A 26,874-nucleotide genomic window follows, 5' to 3' on the forward strand; every position below is an offset into this window, starting at 1 on the left:
TAGTTTTGTTGTGCTGTTTCTTGAAGTGAAATCTCGTGTGTTGGTGAAGAGCTTGTGTGCACTAGAAAATTCGTTAGGAGCTCGTTTATCACGGTCGCAACGGCTCGTATAGCATTCATATCTACACGCATACTCTCCCATTTCTCTCGGAATGAACTTCTATAAGTTTACACGTCATCGTTTGTCCCAGTAAAAGAACCAGTGGAAGGGGCAAAACGAAGCAATTAGCCTCTTTAGTTCCTGAAGACTCGCATCTCGCTCCTGCACTGGTTAAAAGCCATAATTATAACCAATCTACTCGTTCCTTTCTTTGCAGTGGTTTAAAGCGTATGCCCTCAGAATGAAAGCCCGCAAACAAAAACAAAATAACAGTGCCTCACAAAAACGTTATCACGTAACTTCTGGCCGTTAATGTAACTTGTCATATTCTTATGTGTTGTCTGGCAAGTACACATGCCTGAACAACGCGACAAATGAGTAGCACTCTGAAAAGGCCTCATCAATCGCTAAACTAGCAGGGTGGTTTCAAATTCTGTCCACTGATGTCCGTTTTGAGCAATAAACGCTTTCGCAGCTTTGGTTGCGTGCATATGCCACTTTCGTTAACATTAGTCGCAAGTGCGCGCGATGCTGTAATCGACCGGAAAGCGCCTCTCTTTCTGCTCTTGTAAAGGAGTGAATAAAAAGAAATATTCTTCTTTCAGTGTGCCTTTAGACTTGCCTTTTAAAGGTGTTCTCTCGGACGCCATGCTGCATTAAGCAGGTATGTGAGTGGGTGCTGTCGAACTGTGTGAAGGAAACACAAAAACAAATGCTTGTTCTACGGGTCTTTACGAAATCTGTCGCACTGGCCTCAGGGTAAGTAAATATAATAATATAATGCAGTCTACTTATAATGATGCCCAAGTGCCAAAAAAACCCCATCGATAATTGATATAAGCGGTCGAGTAACAATGCTTCCGGCTGAAGTGGACATGTCAACTAGATGGACAACTAGAGAGAGTCTGAAATCCACCAGTTGGCTTGAGCCCACGGTGATGCCACTAGCCTAAAGCCTGCTTGCGCGCACACGCACCTCTGCGGGGGTACAAGCACCTGGAAGCTCAAAATTTTCTCCGCACTAAACCAACACAACTTTTGAAGGAATTTATAAGCATAATTATTAGAACTAAATACCAATTTAGATGCTGACATTGATGAGAATATATGAGCTGGCTATAGTTTTTAAGCTCTTTTTAATTGCTTGGACTAAATTTTATGCAGTGAGGTTTGTAAGCTAATTAATTATAGTGACTAAACACAAGCTGCTTTCTTTCATGATTGTGAATCTTTTATAGGATAATTCTCAATCAACCACCGACATTCTTTACCAAGAAGGTTGTAGGAACATGTGATTTTCAACTCAACTTTATTTAGATTTTCAAAAAGCGCACACTCAGAACTTGTGAGGGCGACAAGGAAAAGCCATAAATAACACACTGGCACACAAATTTTAAACGAAAACGTAGCAGCAAACTGTACTCAAGGAACGAGAAAATTAAATAACTGCATGACCAATGCACTCACACAACACCTTATCTTACGCTGGAGGTGTGAATGCTCTTGAGACTTTGAAGCATAAGCATCAATGGCCAATTGGCATGAACATTCACATCATGTATAGGAACAAATTTTTCATTTTTTATATATCTCTTGCGACCTGTGGATCTCATACAAGCTGTAGTGAAGTTGAATGATGGCATTCTGAAAATTCCACTAGCAAAATATTCACTTCCCATCCGTAGCGTGTGGCAGTTCCCACAAAATAATCTGGCCAAATTACAGTTGAAATTTCAACTGGCTCGGAATCTTTATCACAGGAGCATGAAAAGAGATTTAGAGGGCACATGTGGTGCCTCAAAATATTTATGACATTAAGTGATTATGTTTTAAGGCAGGATGTGCAGAAATGACAAAAGAGCGCAATAATTCGAGGGGACAAATGACCACTACTGTTTTCAAAGTTGCAAGAAGATTGCAGTGACAAGAGATCTGAATGGAATGTTCGCTGAAGGCACTGCTGAAGCTAAGAATGGCATTTGAGAAACATCTACAAGCTCCCTTTAGAATGAATTTCAGTTTCACCAGAGGCCAATATCACACACCAGTAACACTTTAACAATGCGAAGAGGGAACTTTTCAATGGCGTTACCAGGATAGGTTACGTAGTAAGCATCAAAATACGAGCTTTCATTCCCATTCCGAATAACAGAATAAGGTGCTTCTGTCAGTTCACACATTTGCTCACATTTGTACCAAGCTAGTCAGCATCAACATGACAGTCAAACTAACTTTCCATGAAGGCTCAAGTTTGGTGCACGGAGCATTATTTAACAATTAACTGGATGGAAGCGTGACACTCGGTGAAATTCGCAGTCACAAATATAAAAAATGACAACATTTTTTTGGTCCATAAGAGGAGTCCAAGCTAAAACCAGAAATCAAAGTTGGACAATGGTATGTGCTAGTGTATAAGAGTTCGAACAGCACCAGGTGCAAGTCAATAAAGAGAAAATAAGTTAAACTAACCAACATTAGGATGGAAATACAAAAGAAGGCACGGTAGCTCCAGCACTAGGCAATGATAGAACAGACCACATGACTAGATGGACTCACCCAAGCAAACCCGAAGTTAGCAATTTCCATGGCAAAGCAGAAACCGGGAAGCACAAGAAAATAGATGAACACAATAAAGCAAGCTTAGCAAAGGGGCATAATAAACACTACACATAAATCTATAATAATAATAACAAAACAGCAACACTAGCAAACAAAGGAAACAGCAGTGTTGCAATGACAAGTGATTATTGCAATGACAAGTGACGTTTCACCCACAAATAGAATGCGCAGGCCTTGTCACACGCAATAGCTTATAAAATTTTAAAAGCTAGTCGTATGCCAGCAGCCCACATGAGAAAATAATAAATATGAAGTGCTAGCTGACCTTGTCCCAAACAGGAAACAAGTCTGCATGCGCACTTCATAATACTGTGCCCTTCGCAATACTATGCACTAGTCAGTGTTTGTATGAGAATGTGACAGTGCTCAAGGAAGGCCTTGCAAGTTGTATAAAAAGGTAGAGATAAAATCATGGTTCAAATAAAAACAAACTGGAACGATATCCCCAGTTATGAGGTGTGTGAAAGAAACGTTTAGAGGAGGGGAAAAAGTGGCACCATTTACAATTGCACCATCTTTCAGGTGCGGTTTGTACAAGACCGACTGTAATTGGAGAAAGCAGCTCGTTAATAGTCAAGCCAGCTCTTTTGCTTCATTTCCCAGAAATCTGCCTTTAAGAGTGCTTAATAGTGACGACAACCGATGAAAGAAGTTGCTTTCTGAATTTTACATTGCACATCGGTTGGTACGAGCTCTTAATACCGACTAATTGAAGTCGGCCCTGTACACTGCCATATCTTTCCTCTCCCTCCTTTGTCGGGATGAGCGATGAAAGACGACTGCACCATTGTTATGTTTTTCACACAACACAGGTATTCATTCATTGTAGAAATAAAACTACGGTGATTTCGGTAAAATAATTATTCTAGAAATCGTTTCTAACGAACAGTCTGGTCATTTCTGTGAGGCAATTGTCTTGAAGGTGCCCCCGTCTTTTCGAACACATTGCTGGGAAACAACATGCATAATTGAAAGCACCAGAGATAAAAGTATTCTAAAAGTACATTTGCGTTCCGAAATTCTTTCACACTGCATGTGTAGTCTGTCAAATTACTTTTTTTCAAATTGATTAGCATCACATCATTCTGCTACAAAACAAAACTTCTAAATCATATTTTTTTATGAGCAGATATTAAATGTCCTGTGCCTCGCACAGCAGAAGGTTTTGATGCAGGTGCCATATATCAAGTGTTCAAAACTGTCCCACCTACTTGAGCTTCCAGGCAAGCAATACGCACATGCCTGTAAACAGAGGGCAATTATGGGCAGCATCACACTAATCAATGCTAATAAGGTGCATTTCATCTTTCAATGTAGAGAGTAAAAACCTAAAATCCAAGCAAAGCTAAAATGGCTTTAAGACTGTAAATGTCCAACGTCAACAGCTAAAAGAATTGCCAAGACCTCCCTTGCAGATAAGTAGCAAAGGCACACAATGAGATACAAAAGGTTCCTTTCAAAAAAATATGTAGGCACAGCTGTTTGGCTGTGCTACAATGATAAAAGCATGGAATGCACAAACAAATCGAACATTTATAAGCATAAAAAGATATAATGATAAAAGCATGGAATGCACAAACAAATCGAACATTTAAAAGCATAAAAAGATATAATGATAAAAGCATGGAATGCACAAACAAATCTAACATTTAAAAGCATAAAAAGATATAAGATTAAACTGTAAAAAGATAGATGTAGACAAGCAATTACTAAACACAGGTCAGCACAGATTAAGCAATGATGATACGTCAGTCGCGGCAGCAGATGTCGGATAGCCCATGTTGTGAGCGCCAATGACTGTGAAACTTCACTTAGCAACTACAGGTCGCACGTTATAGCCTCAAGATGAAGCCAACAAAAGGGCAAAGCACATTCACACAAAGCAGACCTGCGTTTTGGAAGGAGCAGTGAAATGGGTGTTAAAGGTGTGCTGCCGCTCCAGTTAAAAACTTTTTTTTCTCCACAAGGCTACAGATGCAGTTTAAAAAAACTTGGGATTGTATGGCCAAAATATTTCACCATACGCTTTTAGTACGTATTTCTTTAACCCGATGTTGGTCATAAAAACCGTTACGAGACGAGCATGTAATGTGGAATGGTCAAGTTCAATATTTATGAGATGACATGCCTTTAAACTTGTTCATTAGAAGGTCACCTTGAAAACATCAATCAATTTACCTGCTATTACCACATAGGTTATAGCGTCAAGTGCTCAATGAACGTCAGAAGCAGGATGTTCCCTTGGCTAACTGTGCTGACCTGTGTTCATTAATCAGCAACTGGCACATAGTGTTCACGAGGTTCAATGGCAAAGCCACAGATGCAGCAGACTGGCCTTGCCTCTTTGGTGGTCAAGACGGAATGAGGAGAGAAACAACAACACTGAGATACTCTAGATGAAGGCAGTTGCAAAGACGCAAGGCACGTCAGTAGGTTGTGCTGTGATAGGCCGAAATGTAGACTGGCCGCGCTGTCGTGTTCACGAAGAAACCTGCAAATGACGGCACAAGAGATTGCAGTACACACATTTGAAATCACAAAAAAATAAGTGAAGTAGATGGAGCCTACTAGATTTGCATTTGAGCCTATAAGTTTGCACTCGCACACCCATATCAAGAATCGTGAATGGGCAGCAGATAGCATGAGTAAACAGATGAGAGTGAGTGAGTGAGTGAGTGAGTGAGTGCGAGTAGACGCGAATGAATGTGAATCGGAGTGAGTATATGCGACTGCCGACTTAAGTTAGCTTGAACACGAGTGAAAAAAAATTAACGAGTATGCCGATGAGTGCAAGCAGCCACAAATACGAATGTAACGCGAAGTAATCAACACTCATGTACATATCAGCAACAAAGGACACGTTCAATCAATCGGTAATTAACCGACCTGCACAAAGTGAACGTATGCTATCCCACTGAAGGGCGATTTTTTGTACACTTTAATCCCTCTCAGTCCAAGTCCAAACCTTGAAATTCTCTTAAATATATATAGTATCCCCTACCGTTTTCATAGCTTAATTTGTCTGTGATCCCATTACTTCCGTCTAACAAAGGAACGAGTCTCTCAAACAATTCCCTTTCTTTCATACTTTCATATGCTATAAGCTAACACTATGCTTAAGTTTCGGAGTTTAACTCGAATGTATATGTTAGAAGCATGTTTACTCATGAATCGAATATGAGTTTGAAGGTTCTTGCTTTGCTATTATTCTCATTAAAAGCACACATTTTCTGCAATAGGTATTTACCACATCACATCCTTTTGTAATGTCCAACTGCCCAGGAAAGACATTTCAATTAATTAAAACCTGAAAGAAAGTGAGAAGGATTTAAGATTGTTTAGATTGAGTAATGATGAGATCAGCAGGGGTGCAACAGTCGAAATGGGATTTGAAGCAATTTTTGGAGCAGCAAAATGTTGCTTTTGCCGCAAGAAAATCCAAATTTGTAGCAGGTAACAGAAAAAGGGAAGCAGCATAACAAAGAAGGCTTATTTCTATAAAACAAAAATATGCACAAATCATTCAACATCCCCTAAATCGTGCATAGTGTTCATTAACACCATTATTTCAAAAAAAACTATTTCAAACCACCCCATGGTGCAAGCAATGAAGAAGTTCACATTTGTATTTGCAGTGCCTACCAAATCCTTTGACAGACTCTACAAGTTTAAATGTGAATATGCCAAGCTGGCAACCTCGTAAAGCAGTAAGCGTGACGCAACCTCGTAAGCGATTAAGAACTTGCGTACGGTTTTGTTTATTGTTTCTTAGAGTATCAGAAATGTCCTACACCTCTAAAGAAGATTGCCAGCAGCTTTTTAGATGTCGGTGATCATTCTAGCACTCACAATTATGTGGCGGATGAGGGCATGAGTAATTGAGGAACAAAATGTACTGTGCCTCGTGCCCAATGCTTGCAGCTCCTCTAAATAGTAACACGCTTTTCGCTGAGCACTGGTGTACTGCAGCGAAGATGGATTGAACAGCGTTTTGCACGGGGTTGAATTGGCCAAGAAAATTTGGAACTGCCTCCACACTCCCCTCCAGTGGGGGGTTAGGTTTAGGGCACAACTACTCAGCTCGCTAGCAAGGAGTGTACAATCAGACAAAGTAAGAACAGAGTGAATACGCTGGTCCAGTGGTGGCACCTATCAGGCGGACGACACGACTCCAAAATCGAGGTATGTTTTGTGTGCTGCTCCTCGTGGTCGGCGGCAAAGGCGACATGTTGCAGCATGTCGAAGTTTGTTCGCCTACCGAAAAAGCGGCCTATGTACACTTCCAGCTTCACTTCTTACATGCCATAGCCGCACGTTTGCCGATTAGAAAATTCCTACTTCGCACGTAGCGTTGAAGTTGCATCGTCCCGCTGATAAGTATCTGCTGCGGTCAGTGAACCACGGGGCGCACAATGTTGATGCTCAATGTGGTCGATTTAGACTCGCAAGTGTCCTCCCCTAAAGACTACCTAACACCGTGGTAGGGTGGCTGGAATCTAACTGTGGTTTCGGGCTGGGGTCGGCGCATCTGGATTAGAGTGGTTGCTGATGCCTAAAGTGCAGGTGGCCCACGTGGCCTCCATTTCTCGCTGAAACTATGTTAATTGAGAAAATTTTCAGCCTCGTCGAGCATTTGGCCCAGCATGGCGAAATTTCAGTAAATTTCATGGTTCTGGCTCAGCGAGGTGCGAAAATTGGGGATTGTATCAAACTGGCGCCACCCTAAATCAGGTACGCAGGACAATGCTATACTGAAGGTTTTTTTTTTTTAGCTTAGCATATGCAAAAGCGTTGCATACGATGACGTAACACCAACGAGAATGAATCACTTGCAGGCGTACACAGAGCAAGAGGCACGGCTTTCATTGCATGCACTACGTGTATTGCAGGCCTTGAGCAGCTTCCCCACAAAAGCCTGCTTTCACTAGTCACAGTAACATGTGAGAACCCAGACTTTACACTTCACTTTGTATTCAGTCCTCCTACAGCTTCATTAAGACAAGAAAGAAGTAAATATGAAAGTGAGCTCAGTTTTGCCTCGCAGCAGGGACGAAGCTGTAGCAACGTTAAGTTCAGCGTTTTTATTGCTAAATTATTTAGGTTCCTATTGCTGAATTATTTAGGTTTAAGACAACAGTTCGATTTTTATGTGCACAAGATCGCAACTTTTAATGGGTACTCCTCAAGAGGTACAGGTGTAGATTTTGGCCAACGTTTACACAGAAGTGCCAGGCCTATGCAGGATGCGCAGCACAGCCGTGGCGAAAGCCGAAATAGCGGCCTTTGTAGAGCCCTTTTAAAACCTATGAGGCAACTACTACTACAGGTACGCTTGCATGGCAACTACTACGCCACTGGTTTTGGGAAGTTAAACCCCACATATCAATCAATCAACTACTACGCCACAAATAATCGTGATTTTTGTGAGCTAGGAAAGCACTTGCCAACGCCATTATTCACTCCTCAGAGAAGTGTGGTACCTTCAAGGCATTCTGTGCACATTGCCGACTGACGCTGTGGCTGATAACGATCAAAGAATTCTTGCCGGGCGTTTTGTAACGGGTCGAAAGCGTTCAGCGATCCACGAGTTACGAAATTCGCATTGTGCGATGCCCCGTTGTTGAGTCACTTTTTGAAACCGCTCTATTGCACAAGTTAACGCGATTTCTTCCCTGACATTAAGCCTGCATAGGTTCTGCTTGAACAAGAATCCTTAGCATCGGGTGGTTCTGACGGAGAATGCTGGGCTGCGATGCAGACAGCGTGCGTTCGAATCCCATTGTTTCGGGGATATTTTTTTTTCAACTTCTATAGATTTTATTTTCCTATTTCACACGATAGCGGTTATGGACAATGGCGGTGGCAGACGAGGCAGCAAACAGCTACAGCACCAGAAACTGCAGTTGTTGTAGTTCCATAACAGCTTTTGCTGTAAATCAATTTTTATCAGCTTTTGCTATAAATTAATTTTTATCATGTCAAGAGACAATGACACTGATGGTGAGAATCGGCCTGGACTATAAAGTGTTGCTACAAGTGCTATTCCAGCAGTATTTGCCTTACTATTACCAATACAGTGTTATATCTTGCACCAATGCTGTCACTATCATAGAACAACACTCCATTACAATAAAGCATGACCTATTAAATTTACAACTGGCTTGTAACACCATATATTTTATATCACTGTTTATTGGATGAAGGTTTGAAAATTATAGTATCAGAATACTCATGATAGACATCCAGATAGTGGATCAGTTGACGTGCAAGGCACATGCCGAGCTGTACTTTTGGCAGTGACTGGTGAATTTCGCATATAGTTTTATAATGAAAAAACAAATTGCAGCATATCCACAAAGTGAATGACGATGATGAACAGTGCTACAGGACACGGGCGGAAAAAAACGCGCAGACACACACAGTGCTGTGTGTGTGTGTGTTCGCAAGTTTTGCTTCGTCCGCGTCCAGTTGTGCTGTTCAAACTTAGCATAACAAACCAACTAGCCCGCCAACGCAACGTAGGCCAATTCCTCATGTGTTTCCACATCCGATTTTGAGTCTCGTGATGGCGACGTTTGATAATGGCGATTCGTGGCCTCTACCGAATGCTTGACTTGGCAACGAAAGCCGGAAGTTTTGAAAGACGTTGACCAGGAAGGTACTGCCAAGCAAGACATTGCATGAAAGTACGGCCTTAAGCATATACGCTCCCTAATTTCATCAAGTGCAAACAGGTGAGCTCAACGACAGTAGTTTTGGGGTCATTCTTAGTGACGTCCGTTCTGTGGAATTTGTCACCATGGACAGCAACGTCGATACATGCAGTCCACCAACCGACAGCAAAGTTGTGTAGATGGTTTGGCTAGTGGACGACAACGACAACATCAGAAACGAATCGGCGCCGAGGGCTACTGATGTTCCTGCAAGTCTTGTTCTTGCGCAGCTGGCAACCGACTTATGCAACACCTAACATAATCCTACCTTTCTCTTTTCTAGAAGAAGACAATGCTGAAGAAGCACTTCAACATGTGTAGTGCTTGGAAAACTTGCTAGCAGCTGCCATATTCGGCAAGAGAAGAACATGAGAAACTATTTTTCAGAGAACTGCCAGGTTTGAAGCAATAAAAGTGCAGCTTTTTTTGTTAGTTTTTCTTAACTGGAAGTTCGTTTAACTGTAACTTTCTTGCAAATCCTGTGAACTTCATATTAACGGGAATCGCCTGTACTGTACTTTTTCAAAGTTCAAACCCCTTCAGTTATACAGTTACCTGTCAGAAATCGTGATACCTTTTTCTGCAACACTGCTCAAGAATCACAAAAATGCCGAAGCCAGAAAGCGAGGATGCAAGCACAAGCTGGGCAAACCAGACTGGACAAAGCAGACAAACAACATGGCGCTTACGCAAGACAGCAAAGCACACAGCGGAGCTACGGCTGCGGAGGCGGTGGAGGATTGCCCTGGCGATGCTGCCAAGGAAGCCCAGTAATGGCAGGGCTACCTGCTCCGGGTAGCACAGCGGCGTACTGAGGGTAGCCTTGGCCAATGCCGATGGTCGGAAGTGTCTGGGTAGCTACGAAAACCGGGCTCGTGGGGTGCGGGTGCTGGGCAGGGGTGGCCACTGTGGGGAGAACACAAGACAAGCATTCAGGAATGTGTATTACTACAGAAGTGGAAAATGTCGTTCTCTACAGGACAGCAAACAAAAAAATGCTCTTGTAATATAGTTACTAAGATATCAACAATCTCCTCTCTTTATAAAAAAGATTGCTTCATAAACCAGAAAATCCTGAAGTACACGGGGCAGCAACAACTTAAAATACGCACGAACTGGCCATGTAGTTACCTTTGACAACACCTGCCAGGCCCTACAAGATTTTTAATCAGTAAATATAAAATACATTGCACTTTTAGAGAGCCAGCAACTGAACACTGTTAAGCTTCCCAAGATTTACTTACCTAACCTGGCCAAAATGTGAAAAAAAGACTAAAATCAGCAACTTTACACTGACACTAAGGATATGAGCAATTTTTGCAGAATTTGAAAATGCAACTGTGACCTTCATTTTGTGTTCTAAACACTAACTTAAAATCGTGACTCCAATGATGAAAATTTCTCAAAAAATTTATCATTCTAAACTGCTTGTTTCTCTCTAGTGACCTTTTATAACAGCTATGCAGACATATTTAACTCTTCATGTTTGAAAGTGCACAAGTTAAAACCTCCAACTACAAATACTTATGGCCAGTCTTTCATGCAGTACTTGAACAACAACCCCACCTACTAAACCTCATTTATAGTGTCTCAATAGCTGCAGTGTACAGTGTTGCTTCTAAAAATCGCAGTGGAAATTATCGTGGGGGTAAATCACAACTCCTTTTTTCAAGTTTCCCAGGCAACTTTTTTTTACCGGGTCATCACTGTCACTAGGCCATTGCTCTGCGCATTGCACTTGAACATCTTACATTATTGTCACCAACATAAAAAATAGTCCTGTCCAGTCACTGTGACGAAAGTTTACTTCAGAAAATATCACACAAAAAAAAGGTTGAAAAATGACAGAGCACTACCAAATGCATCAGTGCCTAATAGGTCAACTCTTCCCGTTAATTACCTGGTCTAAAAAGATCATGCACACAATTCTTTTTCAGCACCAAATTTTTCACACATAATTGATTATTCGGCTGCTTCTATGGTACAGCCATCTGCTTACATGGTACAGCCATCTGCTTACATGGTACAGCCGTCAGCACGGTTGACTCGAACGGTCCAACGTGTTGCCTCTCCTCGTTTTGACTGACGTCAGCTCCACCAAGCGTTGGATGCGGTATGTTTGTTGCAACTAACGATGAATGGAGCGCATGCTGATTTTAATAGTAAATTTTTGTTTCACTTTTGCTTGACCGGCGGGTCGAATGCGCTCTCTTGGTGGGTCCGTTCTCACCACGTTCTGGCGTGGCTACGCTGTATCACGTGCCTGTTAAATTATGTGTCGTATGCTTATTACAGCTATGAACTATTGCGTGCAACATCTTCCACACATTTCTTTTGGGCAGAAAACTTGAAATGTGAAGAAAATACAGGAGATATCTCATGCGATACTTCATTGCTGAGATAAGCATACAACACACAATTCAACAAGCACATGCTACAGCATAGCCACGCCACAAACTGGTGAAAACATACCAGCCAAGTGAGTGCGTCCAACCCGCCGGCCAGGTAAAAGTGAAACAAGAATTTACTAGCAAGATTGATACTTTGCTCCAGTTATCGTTAAGTTGCAACAAACATACCGCATCCAACCCTTGGTGGCGCTGACGTCAGTTGAAGCAGAAAGAAACCACGTGTCGGACCGTTCGTGTTAACCGTGCTGAATGCTGATTGATGATTGATATGTGGGGTTTAACGTCCCAAAACCACTATATGATTATGAGAGACGCCGTAGTGGAGGGCTCCGGAAATTTAGACCACCTGGGGTTCTTTAACGTGCACCCAAATCTGAGCACACGGGCCTACAACATTTCCGCCTCCATCGGAAATGCAGCCGCCGCAGCCGGGATTCGAACCCGCGCCCTGCGGGTCAGCAGCCGAGTACCTTAGCCACTAGACCACCGCGGCGGAGCAACCGTGCTGAATGCTGTGCATTACACGTTCAATGTAGCCAACGCATCAGGGTGTCTTGAAACTGGACACTGAAACCCCTTCACAGTTCAAAGTTTACTAGACTGTGTGACAATTTGTGGTCCTAAACAGCATCAATTGGAGGTACTAGCACCAATGTTGACCTAACAGCCTTGAGCCAAGCACAACGCTCATGTTCCGATCAACTGAAAGTCAGCTTCAGAGCAATGCATGCACAACATACCCAATGAACCATACAAAAAACGAAATAGAAAAACAGCCACTGTTTCGGTGCACAACACGTTTCTTATCCACCCATGCATAATTCTCCTGTCACAATGCAAGCAATGAGACGCTTAACAGCTGCAATGGCACACCTTTAAACTTCTTTTGATGTGACTGAGGCAACCTTACAATTGAGAGCAGCGAAAAAATTCACACAAAATTTTTTATCTACCTCATTTCTCACACGCTTTTACAATCTCTCTTAGAAGCACGAAAGACTGAAAGCCGGCTACAATGTAATACCTTTCTGAATATATGTGAGCACCGGCCGTGAACGTTGGAATGCAGTCATTTCATCGAAAAATTCTTCCAAAAAAGGCCAATTCTTACAAGCTGATAGCTTACATGTGTTTGTTCCAGCCAAGCAGCAAAATATGAATTCATTTTAATTAAAAGCAGTTTATTCATTGTAGCTGCAAACAAGGTATAGTATTTCCGAAATGTTTACAAAGAGTGGACAAAAATACACAAAATATAAAACTGCGTTTTCCCTAAAAAGTGACAACTTAGGGAACAGCATCAGCAGTGATCAACCAAATTAACATTCTTTATAGTGAGGTAAAAAAAAAAAAAAAATCCTGAGCCCGCACCTTAAACATATAGCAGGAAAACCAAATCAACAGTTGCAGTGTGCTGCCTAAACTGACTATTTGTGCATCTTTGTATAGCTTATTTGTTGAAATTATCGAACCTCTAATACAGTCAAACCTCGCTACAATGAAATTGACGGGGCGCGGAACAAATTTAATTGAAGCGAAAATTTCGTTGTAGCGAAATCGAAAAAATATAGCTGATCTGAGCAAGCAAAACAAAAGAGCGTTTATTCTCAAAATTCAAGAAATGTCCGCCGCTTCCTATTCTTTCTCAGCAGCGTCACAACGTCATTCTCACCCATGCATAGCGAGGCCACAGTGAAAAGCACGCTGAAACAACTCCTAAAACCGCCTTCGTAAACGAACCGAACACCTGCATTAACACGTTAAAACCAGCACCTATTCGCCGTCAAAAGTATCTGACAACGGCGAGATGGAGGCACGGTATCGTGGAGCGGCAACTTTTGCAGTATTTTGTGCCATTCTTATCATCCATCACTCGCGGCTAGCCGATTTTATTGATAATGCAGACGAACAGCCGCTCTGATTAATTAGCACACTGGTCAAGCGCGAACATAATGATAAGCATCGAATAGCGATGGCAATGAGATAGCGATAGCAATGAGACTGCCCTGCTTTTGCCACTGGCTTGCTTTTGAGCCGCAGACGATCCGAAGCTGAAACTCAGACGCTCAGTTCATGGTTTCCTCCATGCAGCTGCCGCAGCTGCTGGGTGCAACCGTGGAACGATGCCTTTTATCGATTCCAATGCTAGCTTATTTTATTCGCGCTACGCCAGTGTGGTACCTAATCAAAGCAGCTGTTCTTCGCATTATCCACAAAATCAGCTAGCCGCAAGTGATGGATGATAAGAATGGCATATAATAAGGCAAAAGTCACCGCTCCAGGATACCCTGCCTCCTTATCGGCGTTGTTCGATACACTTTGACGGCGGACAGCTGCTGGTTCTAACGTGTTTATTCAACTGTTTGGCAAGTTCATGAAAGCGGTTGTAGGCATTGTTTCAGCATGCTTTTCACCATGGCCTCGCTATGACTGAGAATCACTTCGTGACACTGCTGGGAAATGCTGGGAAAGAATAGGGAGCAACGGACACCTTTTTAAATTTTGAAAATAAACGTTCCTTTGTTATGCTAGTTCAGGTCAGCTATAAACTTCTTCAATTTCTCTACAACGAAATTTTCGCTTCAACGAAATATTCTCCCCGCCCCATGAGTTTTGTTGTAGCGGGGTTCGACTGTATCTCCAACACTGAAAAGGTTTGCAAGGAAGAGTCCTTGAAACTTGTGTGTATCAGTTATTGAAGGCTCTGTGTATCACACACTGTAAAAGTTTTAAACAGTTTGAAAAAAATAAACTACAAGTACAACCATTAAGACTGCTTCAATGTAGTGTCTGGACAACATTAGTACAGAGAGCCAAATGAGAAAAAAAAAAAAAAACACTGGAACACTCACTGTCAAGTCTCTGAAGCAGATGGTGGAGGGTGTACTCAGCAGCGTACTCTCGAGCTTCTTCAACAGTGCGAGAGAATTTGTTTGGTGTGATGGTATTGTACATTGGTGGAGAGATGTTTGGCACTGTCACCTGCAATAGTGTTTTCTCGATTTAATTTCCTTTTTTTCCTGTCGTAAGAGTACACAAGTTTCAAAAGAAAGTTATACCTGCATTATGATTAAAACCTGTTCCACTGGGGCCAACCAAAGGCACTGGCAGGATCTTCACTTTAGGGGGGGTGGTGGGTACATGATGCTAAGGGAGCACATCGTACTGCGGCTGGGGGGGGAAGGGAAGTGCCCTTTTTGCACACCCCTGGCGATGCCTATGGGGCCAACTGCTTCTCTTATTTTCACACATAGTTATGATATTCCACTGAATATTACACACGATGCTCAAGTAACCACTGCCCATTATGGAACTCGACCATACATTATTTGCCACTATAGCTACAAAAAAGCTAATGCTCATAATGTCATGTGGTCATAACGATGCTAGTATAATCTGCCTGTTCGAGAATTCCTTATATTTTTAGGGAAACTATCCAAAGACAACTTTACACATTCGTTTTTCCACATTTTGAAACATTACTGACGTCCTTTTTTTTTCTAATTTTATTTTCCCCAGCGGTTAGACAAAGCCTTACAAATAATGCAAAGTAACAAAACAAAACAGTGAACCATATCATGTTTCCTTCAGGACCTTTTCCTATGCAATGATATATTGTTACGTAAATGTACACCTACGCAATGTGATTGCACAGGACATATCACAGAGGAACTCCTGAAGACAATGTTACGTAATCACATTCACAAGCCTACCAGAAGCCACCAGCTAAGTTACGCGACTAGACTGTTAATAAATTATAATAAATTATAATAAATATATAAATAATAATAAATTTAACGTTATAATAAATTTTAACTTGAGGCTCAAGAGTCTTTCAAATTCCTACACCCCTACACCAACCTCTTAAGAGCACACGAACCTTGAAAAAGCAAAGCGGCATCTGCGGTTCACCGTTCCTCTCAGGGCTGCGTTCGGAGCTCGCCACTGTGAAGAGCTGGAACTGAGGCACACCCCATCCTTGCCTTTCACACACGTCATTCAGAACCTAGAAGACAGACGCAGGCAATACCTTAGCACAGCACACTTGGAATAGCTGCTTTTGCTGCTTGTAATGCACCAAACGTATCGAATAACTATCCCATACCCGGTAATAACCTCAGAAAAAAATGTAAGCTCCACCCACAGCCATCGCAGTCCCCTCCCACAAAAAATTTGTGCTTCGTCCAAGAGCTCCTACTCATTTTTGTGACATCGAGCGATTCTCGAGTGATCAAGATGGCCAACTTTTTCATACAGGCCCATGTTTGTGTCACTTGTTTTGAGCCGGAAACTTGAATGTACTCGTCAATTTCATCAGGGATTCAGACATCGCTGCTCAGCCCAACGTAATGCTTTCCTGTAAAATGCCGAACAAGCACTCCCCCCCCCCCCCTCCTCTTTACGGAGACTGGTACTCCAACCAGATTTTGGAGCGGGGCGCTTGCTTGGTCCCGAACCGGTCATTATCGCGTATTCGGCTCTTATTTCAAATCTTCTGAAAGAGGGAGGGGGTGCTTGCTTAGGTGGAGGCACTTGCTCGGCATTTTATGGTGCCGTATAACCTTATTACAACAGACCTTCAAAGTGAAGAGGACTTTGGTCTGTTGTAAAAAGAGTATGTAAAATCCAAGTGCTGTAACAACAAACTTTTACGTAAACACTCAATGGGTCTGTTTTAACCAGAGAGAATGACTAGTTTTAAATGAATTTACTTTCAACAGGAGCATAAAAAATTATTTTTTTTAAATCATACTTATGCGTTTCTGTGCCCCTCTTCCCCCCCCCCCTTTTATACTGATTCAAAATTTTATCGAAAACTATGCAGAAGTGCTGTGAAATCTTTTTGTGCCTGCCAAGGTTGCAAAATTAATGTGGGAGCCTCAAAAAGAAATTGTGTTTTTAAAAAACACCAGACCTGTGCAGAACACACAGCACAGTCACAGCAAAAGCTGGAAGAGCGGCTTTTCAGAGCCTTTTCCGAACACTTTGGTAACTGCTACAAGCACATTTGCTCGGTACCCACTGCACCGAAAATATTAATCTCCATTTCTGTGTAGTAGGCCGGAATTCCCAAGGGCAATCCTTCATCATTCTTTGGAGAAGCGTGGTATCTGCTACACATATGCAAGGAATTAATTTTGTGACACTTTTTCATGCAGCAGCTGATGATGAAGAATTAGGCCTGAAGTTAGCATGCGCCACGATGAAGAACAAGCTTTTGTAATGGGTTGGAGCATTGGAAGACCCACTCATAATGCCATTCGCATTTTGCGAGCAGTTGTTCCTTTGCTGATCTAAAACGCTTTATTACTCATATTAACACGATTTCTTTCTCGACATCAAGCCTGCCTAAGGCAAGTTTGCAAGCGAGCTCCAAGCACCGATGTGGCTCAGTGATACAATACTGTACTGCTATGCAATGGACCCGCGTTCGAATACCATAGCGTTACTAACACCAGCTGCAGCGGCGGTGGCGGACAACTACGGCGCCGCACGTGACCCGTGTTGTGATCACATGACAACTTTTGCTGTAATAAATGTGTAAGTGCAGCACATCTAGTGTATCAAGACCAAACCTGTATTATTTGTTGACAGCGCAATTCTCTTGCAGTGTTTTGATGGGGCAAGGGAGCCACGCCATTGTGGTCTTGCATGAGGCCCTCCGCACGGCCAGGTCTGGACACAAAAGAAGAGTTTTGTCAGTGGAAAGCTTTCCCAAACATTGGACAGCACACTAAAAATGCAAAAAATCATCTTTTCATGGACCCCAAAACAATAGTTATCGTCATATATAAACTGTGTGAAAGCATATGTTCCTTACACACAAGCATGATAACTCACCTCTAAAACTATGTCTACGTGCTTCTCCACAAGAAAAACAAGTACAGTAAGTGGAAAGTGCATGGTGGTAGGGAAGAGAACAACCCCATTGCAGTGAAAGAAGCACACTGAGCTCCACAATGTCATCTGCGGGAGAGCATTACACAAGTGCATTTACTCCTGCAATGCCTTTGAAAGAGCTCTTTACAGAGGTGGCTGGTGGAAGCAAAACATCTTCCGAGACAATTATCATGGAAGTGGAATGTGCTTAGCAGCTCATGGCAATGCAGCTGTATTACACAGGAGCCGGTCAGTATGTAATGACTAATGTTTGCTTGTGTTTCTGTACATGGCGGGATCGCACTCTGGAAATCAAGGACAGCAAACAAGAACACGTAGACAAAAAAGAAAAGAATAGCATGAATAGAAGCAATAAACCCCTTGTATTTCCGTACAGTGCGAGAGAGAGAAGCGAGGAAAGGTAGACATGTTAACCGAGCGTGTGTCTGGTTTGCTACACTGCACTGTGGAAACTAGTAAATAGCAAAAACTAGAATAGAATAAGAGAGAGAGATGATCATGTGCACACTTGGAGGAGCACATTCAAGTCTACAAGCGATCACAGAGACCAGCTAACCGCATGGCATTTCACACTTTTATCAAAATCAAGAAATGCATCATATGTAAGTCGTATAATACCATATGTTGCCACTTTTAAGTCGATCCCCAACTTGCGACCCCTTTTAGGCTAAAAAGGTTGACTCCACAGCCTCATGCTGCGGCGATAGCACACCAGTATGTCTTTCAGAAGAAGGAGTGATGAAATTAAACATCGCTTATGACTCGTTGTCGCTCGAGAGAGGGATGCAGCAGTCCCGGTCATCGACATCGTGTGAGCCACTACTGCTCTCGCCATCGGCAGGGGTGCTGGTGGCACTGAAATGTCGCACGTGGAAAACGCCGCGCAGACCATGTCGGTTGGCAGTCCATACCAGGCATCATTAAGAGAAATGAATGCTTCGCCTTCAGGTCACTCATGTAGCGAAGAGACGCTCGCCGATTTTCTTCGCATGCTTTGGGCAACCATTAACATATAGTTGCGCATAGTCTTAAGCTCAGACCAATGCGTTTTATAGAGTTTGTAACCTATTTTTTTGATACTTTGAACTCGGTTAGCAAAATTCACACATGCTTCGCGAGAGTACGTGCTTTTGCTTCAATATCATCGCATCAAACGCTCAGGATTTCGCTTCTGTGGTCGTGAACCCAATCTCGAATCGCATCAACGAAAAGAACGGCATGTCGTAGTGAACATGAAAACCTTGATCCTTTCTTTTCTCCATTCCCTCACGCACTTTTTTGACACATCCACATTCCGCCCTGCTGCAACGCTGTTTTCCGACTCTGCATAGAGGATTGCTTGCCGCTTGAAAGCAGCGCTGTACTTTTGCCAGCGTAGCGGATCTTGGCGTCCGGTGAGCAGCTTCGCGAATTGCGCACTCCACTGTTCACAAGCAAAGCGAAATGCAGAAATGGCGAATAGGAGTGAGGACAAAAGGGCGTGAAGACACTTGTAAGCACATGCGTGCCCTGGGGTGCATGTGACTGGTCATGGGGTTTAGTTCCCTGGGAAGTGTTGCCAGGCCACACGGCGCTGCCAGTTTTTTTGTGCAACATCCATGATGCTTCACGGGAAATCTGACAGCAAGCACTGTTAGGACACGCCGTCTACTAAAGCGAGAAACGCATGTCATGTCTTTTGCGAATAATTAACATCCCGTTTTTTGCGAGCTAGAGATGCATATAGTGTTTTTCACGACAGATAAACGTATGTCGCATTGATAGGGAGCGATTAACGCATGTTGCCTATCTTCGCAAGCCAAATGCTCTGTCACTATATGCGGCGAGTGCCGGTGCTGTTGCCGATATCGCCTAACAGACCCGCCGATGCAGTGGGGCTACTATTGAAACCGTGATGCCGTCGCGACATATCAGGAAAAAATGCTGTATATCCGACGTGCCGTTGCTGACACCTCCTCTTCTAGCTACCATAGCTATACCGTAGTTTCGCAATCGTTGCGGCAGATCATAAAAATGTCTGGCTCTGGAAGCAACGCCCATGCATTGGGAGATAGCAGCTCTTGCGAATCCGTTGCCTCTGCGGATGATGTTATCGATGCGTCAAATAGCAATAGATCCAAGGGCGACGACCGTTTATCGAACTCCTCGGAAAAACCGACTTAATGATTCCAACTCTACTTTACAATTCGGGGTATAGGTCAACCCCCGAACTTCGGAAGGCAGTTTTATGAAAAAACGACAACGTATAATCGGCAATGTACGTATACACCTTGAAGAAGCCACCAATCTTGCACTAAACCAAAGCATTTTCAAAACATTCTACAAGCTATGCACAACAAGAGGTAACACCCATACACTTGTGCATAGCCCAGGTTTTATCTCCAAAAGCTGAGTCTGCAAAAACGAACCTGCCAGATCCAATTGGTAGCGGGACAGGATGGGATGCCAGGCTGTAGAGCCCGAAGCCAACACCTCCCACAGGCGATGGCATCACCACAGGATCTCCACGGAAGTTGCTGTGGCTGCCGTGAACGAACTCTTTGTTTTTCTTTCCATAATTGGGCTTGCGGTCGAGATGTTTCCCTCGATTCACTGGTTTTGCCCATGCAACCTCAATGGGAGACCCTTCAATCTCGGCACCTGAAGTACAAAGGCACACCAAACTATCAAACTACTTTCCTTTGTCTTTGAAGAACTTTAACAGCTAAGAAGTAGGATGTCCAAGCATGAGAGAACCGGTTCAATTTACATCAATGGCAGCCGGGCTTCGGTGCAAACAAAATGCAAGAGGGCCTGTGTGCCTAGGTTTAGCTGCACTTTAAAGAAATCCAATGTAATGAACATCAATCCAGTGTCACTCAAGAATTACAAGATTTCACGAAAGTTCTCCGTTTCATCCCCATTGCGAAGCACATTCGTTGGCTCATTAGCCTGGGTTCTTTTAAGAGTTCCGTTCTCTCTTTCTAGTTGCTTGCAAACTTTCCAAGCTTATAGAAACATTAGAATGCACAGGCACAGTGTGTGGCAGAAACATGTGCGGAAGAGAGAAATAATTGGACTCTATCAGTCACGCTTAGACACAAATAGGCTCCCTTTTGGCTATGTTTCATTTGCTGAACTTAGTTCATTCTAATGGCAAACCAACAGACCCAAATTGCAAACTCAGTGCTACACACTTTGGAAGCAGTATAAGGTGTGTCACCGCAACTGAAGAGTTACCGATTTAAATCAAATTCAAAAGAATTGCATGTACAGCCTCAAATTAAGCCATGAATCATTGTAAGTAATATCAAATGCTCTGCGACGCATAGTTACTTATGTCCAAGTAGCTTCACTGACTTCATGGTTGACAAAATTCTCAAGACTTTTTTACCACGTTACTGGAGGCATAAACGCAAGTGGCCTGATTGGTGCAACCACCTGTTGGTGTACAATCAGGCAATCGCACGACGTTTATTGCGGTAGACATGCACATGCTATTTTAAGGCTGCTGTAAATATTAAGCAGCAGTATAACTGCGATATGTGTTGCTTTTCACAATTTTTTGTCGGCAGTAGCAATCATGAAAGAAAAATGGTGTAGGAGAGACATTGCAAAACACAGCAGTCGCTACAAACCCCTGGTAACCCAGTTATTATGCAAACTCCACAATGTACGCTAGAGTACAAGACCAGCGAAAGAAACTATCCACGAGAGTCTAATCACAGGCACGAAGAAATGTGCCTTGAATGGTATAAAAGACGTTACCTCTCATACTTTCCAGGGCTAGCTTTGCATCTTCTCTGTTCAAGTAATGGACGAAAGCAAAGTCCCGAATCTTTTTGATCTTGGCCACGGTGAGCTGGCCCTCGAGGGTGAAGGCTTCACGAATCACGTCCTCCGATGTGCTCAGCATCAGGTTGCGAACGTACAGTACTGTGACCTGGAGGACCAGACAGCAAAACAAACAACTGCGCTCTCAGTTTTACCTTGCATTCTTTCATTGACAGATGCTGCGCAAGGGTAACCAAATAACACAAAGACATACTAACATTTCACTGGTACAGTGGAGCACACAACAAGCCATTGAGTTTCCTAAAATTAACTAGAAGGGACTCCGGCATTGCGATCATTCAGCCACCATAGAAATAATGGTTAATACATGGAAATAATGGTTAATACATAAGTTTACCAAGTCTTTGTGCTTGCGGGCTTCAAACGCACTTGTGGCTTCGTTTATTGTTGTGTTTTGGTTTTGTTTCAAATAACAGAACGAACCTGCGTCAACTTCGTGACCCGATTTGAATTGGTGAGCCTAAAAAAGGTTTAGATGGCGAAGTGCAACTGCTGAACATTTGCTGACTGGAGCCTCGAGTCACGCGAAAGCAAACCCATCCGGAAGTAAGAGGATTAGACAAATTTGAGTACCACTGATCCTTCCCTTGTTGGCTGGAGCACCGTATGTTGCAACTTCTATAGATATTACGATCACATTGCACGCTGAATATCTCAGAACGACAAGCAGGTTTATCCTGTATGCTTTAGCCTCTTTATAGAGCATTCCGCAGTCCTCAGGGTTTCCCAATTTTCTGTATCTGTTTTGAAACACTAGCTCAAATTTTGAAAGTATATAAAAAAGTTGCTAAGAATCGAAAAGAGATGAGGTTGTCGGCTGAAAAGATGCTGAATTTAGCGACTAAGTTAACACCACTGCTTTAGCACACCCCAGGAATGGCGCGCGCGCAAGGTTCCGCTTTGCTTGAAATGTGCTGCGTGACGTGAATAGCACTAACAGCCCCTCGCAAAACCTCGCAGGCTTTGACTCGCCATAAGGCACACAACATACAAGGTGATGGACTAAACTTATACGTAACCATACGGCAACAGCCGCCAATGCCAACAGGGCACTTCAATGCCCTTTTAATTTTTATCACAATATAACCAGTGCCTCTCATTGCATATGCGATTTATTATAACGCATACTGGATGTTATAACTAATAAAAACAAAATATAATAAGCTAGGAAAAATGGGCATTCACCTCCAAAATCACAATATGATTATAGGGGGCAGGCCGTGGTGGAGGGCTCTGTAAATGTCTACCACCTGGTTTTCTTTAACGCGCCTCTAAGTATGGCCTACACAGGGGTCGGAGCAACTTGGAGAATTTTGGGAGCACAAAATGTTACTTTTAAACACTAATACCCCAATTAGGAACAGGTTATGAGAAAAAAAAGAATTTCTTCATGAAAGATGAAATTTGAAGCAGTTTAAAAACAAAAGAACATATGTTAGGAAAAAAAGACATGTATAAAACATTCAGCCCACCTAAATCATGCAGAGTCAACATGAGCACTGCGATTTCAATAATAGTAGTACACTAAGCAAACAATGAAGTCCACATTAGCATTTGTCCCGCCTGTCAAATCCTTCGACAGACTTCGAATTCGAATGTGGTACTGCCAAACTGGAGGCCTTGAAATTCGGGAGATTCGTAAAAACGGGGTGTAGGGGTGGCAAAAAAGAAACTGGTGTACAAGATTCCTTTTTTTTTTTCCTTTTTTTTTAGGGCCACAGAAATTATTCACTGCTCCAAATGATTGCCAGTAACTTTTTTTAGAAGCAAGTGATCATATTTGTAATCAAGATTATGTGGCGGATACACACATGAATAATTGAAAAAAAAAATATGCTGTGTCACATGAATAGCGCTAACAGCCTCTTCCGAATCAAAACACACTTTTACGCGGGTCACAGGTGTACTGCGTCGAAGGTGGCTTAGGCGGCAATTTCCACGGGTTAGAAAAAGGTCAAGCAATTTTCTAACCACTACACCACTCCCACTCTTCAACCCCCCCCCCCCCCAAGGTGGGGTTTCAGGCACTACTTCGCGGCCCCCTTTCAAGGTGCGCTTGCTTGACCAGATAAAATGCACGAAACTCATAGAAATACAAAAACAAGGAGGAAAGCAGTGTACATGTAAGGCTTTTTTTTTTGTTACAATATTAGTCAGAACTAACGAGAACAGTGACATTAATAATATATGCCGGTATCACGTCCCAAAACCACGATATGATTATGACGGACGCCGTAGTGGAGGATGCCGGAAATTTCGACCATGTTTGCGTTCCTTAATGTGCACTCACACCGCACAGTACACGGACCTCTCTACCATTTCGCCTCCATCAAAAGAAATGCGACCGCTGCGGCCAGGATCGAACCCGCCATCTTCGGGTCGGCATTCGAGCAGCCCGATATAAATATATATATGAGCTACACTACTGCGACGGGAACAGTATTGAATGTCTGTCTTATCTACCGCTTAATCAACACCTACAACACCCGTCGCTTCCGTTTAATTTCACGGACAATCGAAAGACGCGGAGCCATGCAAACATCACTCCGCGTGTTATCTGGCCAGCAGTACAATCATGGTACAATAGGCAAAAATCTATCTATGCCAGAGCGCAAGGCGGTAACGGTGAGATAGGAGCATGGCACAAGCGTGGTAAGTGCTGTTTATGATTGGAGTTGCCGGTTCCATTTATAATAAGTGGATTTGGGCGTCTCACTTCGCCGAGTCGCTTCTAGAATGTTTCAGTCACTTGCGTTCATTTGTTTTTGCATATTTGCATTTTCCCATCAAATATACAGTTATATTAGCAATCATCCCGTTCATTAAAAGCGCATTTGTATTTCACTAAATGTAATTGGGTGTGGCAATCAAACACACTCTGAGGTGAAAAACAAGTAACGTTTATTATGCACTGCCAAATAAATGTGCCTTCAACCGAATACAACCCTGGCGACAAACGTTAAAAAAAGGAATATCTGTGTTCGTTCACAGTTGCCCATATTTCCACTGTACAAAATAAGCTCTTTTCTTCAACTTCCCTTCGTAATTGAGTGATTCCTATTGTTTTCATCCGGAATATTTCGAAGAATGAGAAGATTTGTCAAATTTCTGCATTTCTCAAGCTTCCTAAAGAAAGTCGCGCCGCTTCTAATGGGGTTCGTATAAGATAATGTTATCTTTGGTAATGCGCTGCAGGTGACGCAAACGTGTTCAGGCTGAATAGGGAGTTTTAGAATACCGTTTGCAAGCGCTGCGGGCGCCATATGAGTTTTAGAATAGCGTTTGCCCTGCTGCGATCCACAACGCACGATTGCAGCGGCACCGTAGCCTCGAAACCAGCGTTTGCGGGCCACATGCGGGCCGCCATTACCGCACGCAATTTCGAATTTTTTGCATGCGGTCCACGAACGCGAACGCCGACTCGCGTTACGACGCGTGCGCAGTGGCAGCGACCGCACCGCAAGCGCTCGCGATGCGCTATTCTAAAACTTCCTCATGTCTGTAGGGAGTTTTAGAGTAACCCACCGCGGCGGTCTAATAGTGCTCGACTGCTGGCCCGCAGGTCAGGGGATCGAATCCCGGCCGCGGCGGCCGCATTTCCGATGGGGGCGACAATTTAATGCTAGAGGCCCGCAGTATGTACATTCGGGCGCACGTTAAGAATCACTGACAGTCAAAATTTCCGGGACCCTCTGCTACGCGCGTCCATTAAACTTCATTAATTATCATTGGCAGGAAGGGGAAGATGGCAGCTTGCGATGAAGAAATCCGTCTAAACAGGGGTTGTGTCGAGCCGCCATTAAGCCTTGAGAAAGACAAGTCAACTTGTGGAAAGTGGCTGCAGCCCCCCCTCCCTTTCTCCCCGAAAATTCGGGGAGCGGGAAGGGGCGCTGCAGCCCTACCTCTATTCGGCCCCGTTGGCGCCAAAACTGCGCCACGTGCTGTAAAGGAAGTGATAAAGCGATAAATGGTTCTTTTGATGTAGGCCGCCTCGATCGCCCTCCTCTTCCTTTTCTTTTTTTTTCTTTTTTTAGATCGATATGTGAGCGTATCGCGAGTTGCGCAACATCCGACTCGCGGCAATTACCGAATACAAAGGCAAGCGCACTTCGCGCGGCCACCGCCCCGCTCAGAGGCACGCACACAGCGGAGCGCTGCCTGATAAGCAGTGATGTGAGCCACGCGATAGCGGGTTTAGTAGGGAGTTTTAGAATATCGCACCGCGAGCCTTTGCGGTCGCTGCCACTGCGCATGCGTCGTAACGCGAGTTGGCGTTCGCGGACCGCAAGCAGAAAATACGAAATTGCGCGCGGCGATCGCGGCCCGCATGTGGCCCGCAACCGCTGGTTTCGAGGCTACGGTGTCGCTGCGATCGTGCGTTGCGGTGCAGTAAGGCAAACGCTATTCTAAAGCTCATGTGGTGCCCGGAACGCCCGCGGCGCTTGCAAACGGTTTTCTAAAACTCCTTAGTAAGAGCGCCGCAACGCTGCACCGCGGGCATCGGCAAACACTGCAAGCGATTGAGGTGGACCGCAACACGGCGCGGGATAATAGGGAGTTGCGGGCCGCCATCACTGCCCGCAGCCTCGAAACCAGCGCTTGCGGGCCGCCATTACCGCACGCAATTTCGGATTTTTTGGCGTGCGGTCCGCGAACGCCGACTCGCATTACGACGCATGCGCAGTGGCAGCGACCGCACCGCAAAGGCTCGCGGTGCGCTATTATAAAACTCCCTATATATATACCCGACGGTACGGGCTGTGAGGCTATAACGATTAGAATTGAGAACCAATTGCCTGTCACACCGCACGCGCGCTATGCGGCTTATCTCAAAAACCAAACGTACAGAGCGCACACGTGGGCGATTACGCCAGATATATCGCCGCTCCCTTTTGACACAGACTCCTATCCGACGGCGACGCCACGTTGGGTGACTCGCAATCGCGCAACGCCCGGCGATCTGTCAAGGGCACAACTACGACAGTTCCTTCAATGTACAACTGATTTATTTATTGATTGATTGGCACCACGCTCCAGAGCAACAGGTTGTCCGATATTGGAGTGCACTAAAGTCTCCAGATTGCCAGCTGACCGGCAACCTACTTTACACGGACGTGAAAGGCCACCGGTTCAACCCTACACAGGCCGGTTTTCCACACAGCGCTAAACTTTAACATAAATTGCGTAGAAAACGCTCTGTTGGCTGTCTGCCCTCTTCCATGACAAAGTAGGTGGCAAACAGGTTATGTTTAGTGCACTTCATGTGATCTTATATCTATCTATCTAGTCTGTCTATC

At 43.7% G+C, this 26,874-nt stretch overlaps 1 protein-coding gene across 2 annotated transcripts in view; it reads right to left on the reverse strand.

Moving 5' to 3' along the window:
* Positions 1 to 1,391: 1,391 nt before the first annotated feature.
* Positions 1,392 to 26,874, reverse strand: part of LOC119181458 (putative RNA-binding protein 46) — a 39,558-nt gene continuing 14,075 nt past the window's right edge. Inside the window, exons 3-9 of one of the 2 annotated variants that reach the window (XM_075875377.1) lie at positions 21,491 to 21,665; positions 20,152 to 20,383; positions 17,419 to 17,518; positions 15,723 to 15,848; positions 14,695 to 14,824; positions 10,121 to 10,337; positions 1,392 to 5,209 (exon numbers count right to left, since the gene is read on the reverse strand). In XM_075875377.1, the coding sequence (XP_075731492.1) occupies positions 10,147 to 10,337; positions 14,695 to 14,824; positions 15,723 to 15,848; positions 17,419 to 17,518; positions 20,152 to 20,383; positions 21,491 to 21,665 (954 nt within the window). In that variant the 3' untranslated portion in view covers positions 1,392 to 5,209; positions 10,121 to 10,146. The remainder of the gene's footprint in view (positions 5,210 to 10,120; positions 10,338 to 14,694; positions 14,825 to 15,722; positions 15,849 to 17,418; positions 17,519 to 20,151; positions 20,384 to 21,490; positions 21,666 to 26,874) is intronic. The other variant, XM_037432713.2, reaches the window with a different exon arrangement.

Source organism: Rhipicephalus microplus, chromosome 10 (assembly GCF_043290135.1).
Source record: "Rhipicephalus microplus isolate Deutch F79 chromosome 10, USDA_Rmic, whole genome shotgun sequence".
In the NCBI taxonomy this organism is placed as follows: Eukaryota; Metazoa; Arthropoda; class Arachnida; order Ixodida; family Ixodidae; genus Rhipicephalus; species Rhipicephalus microplus.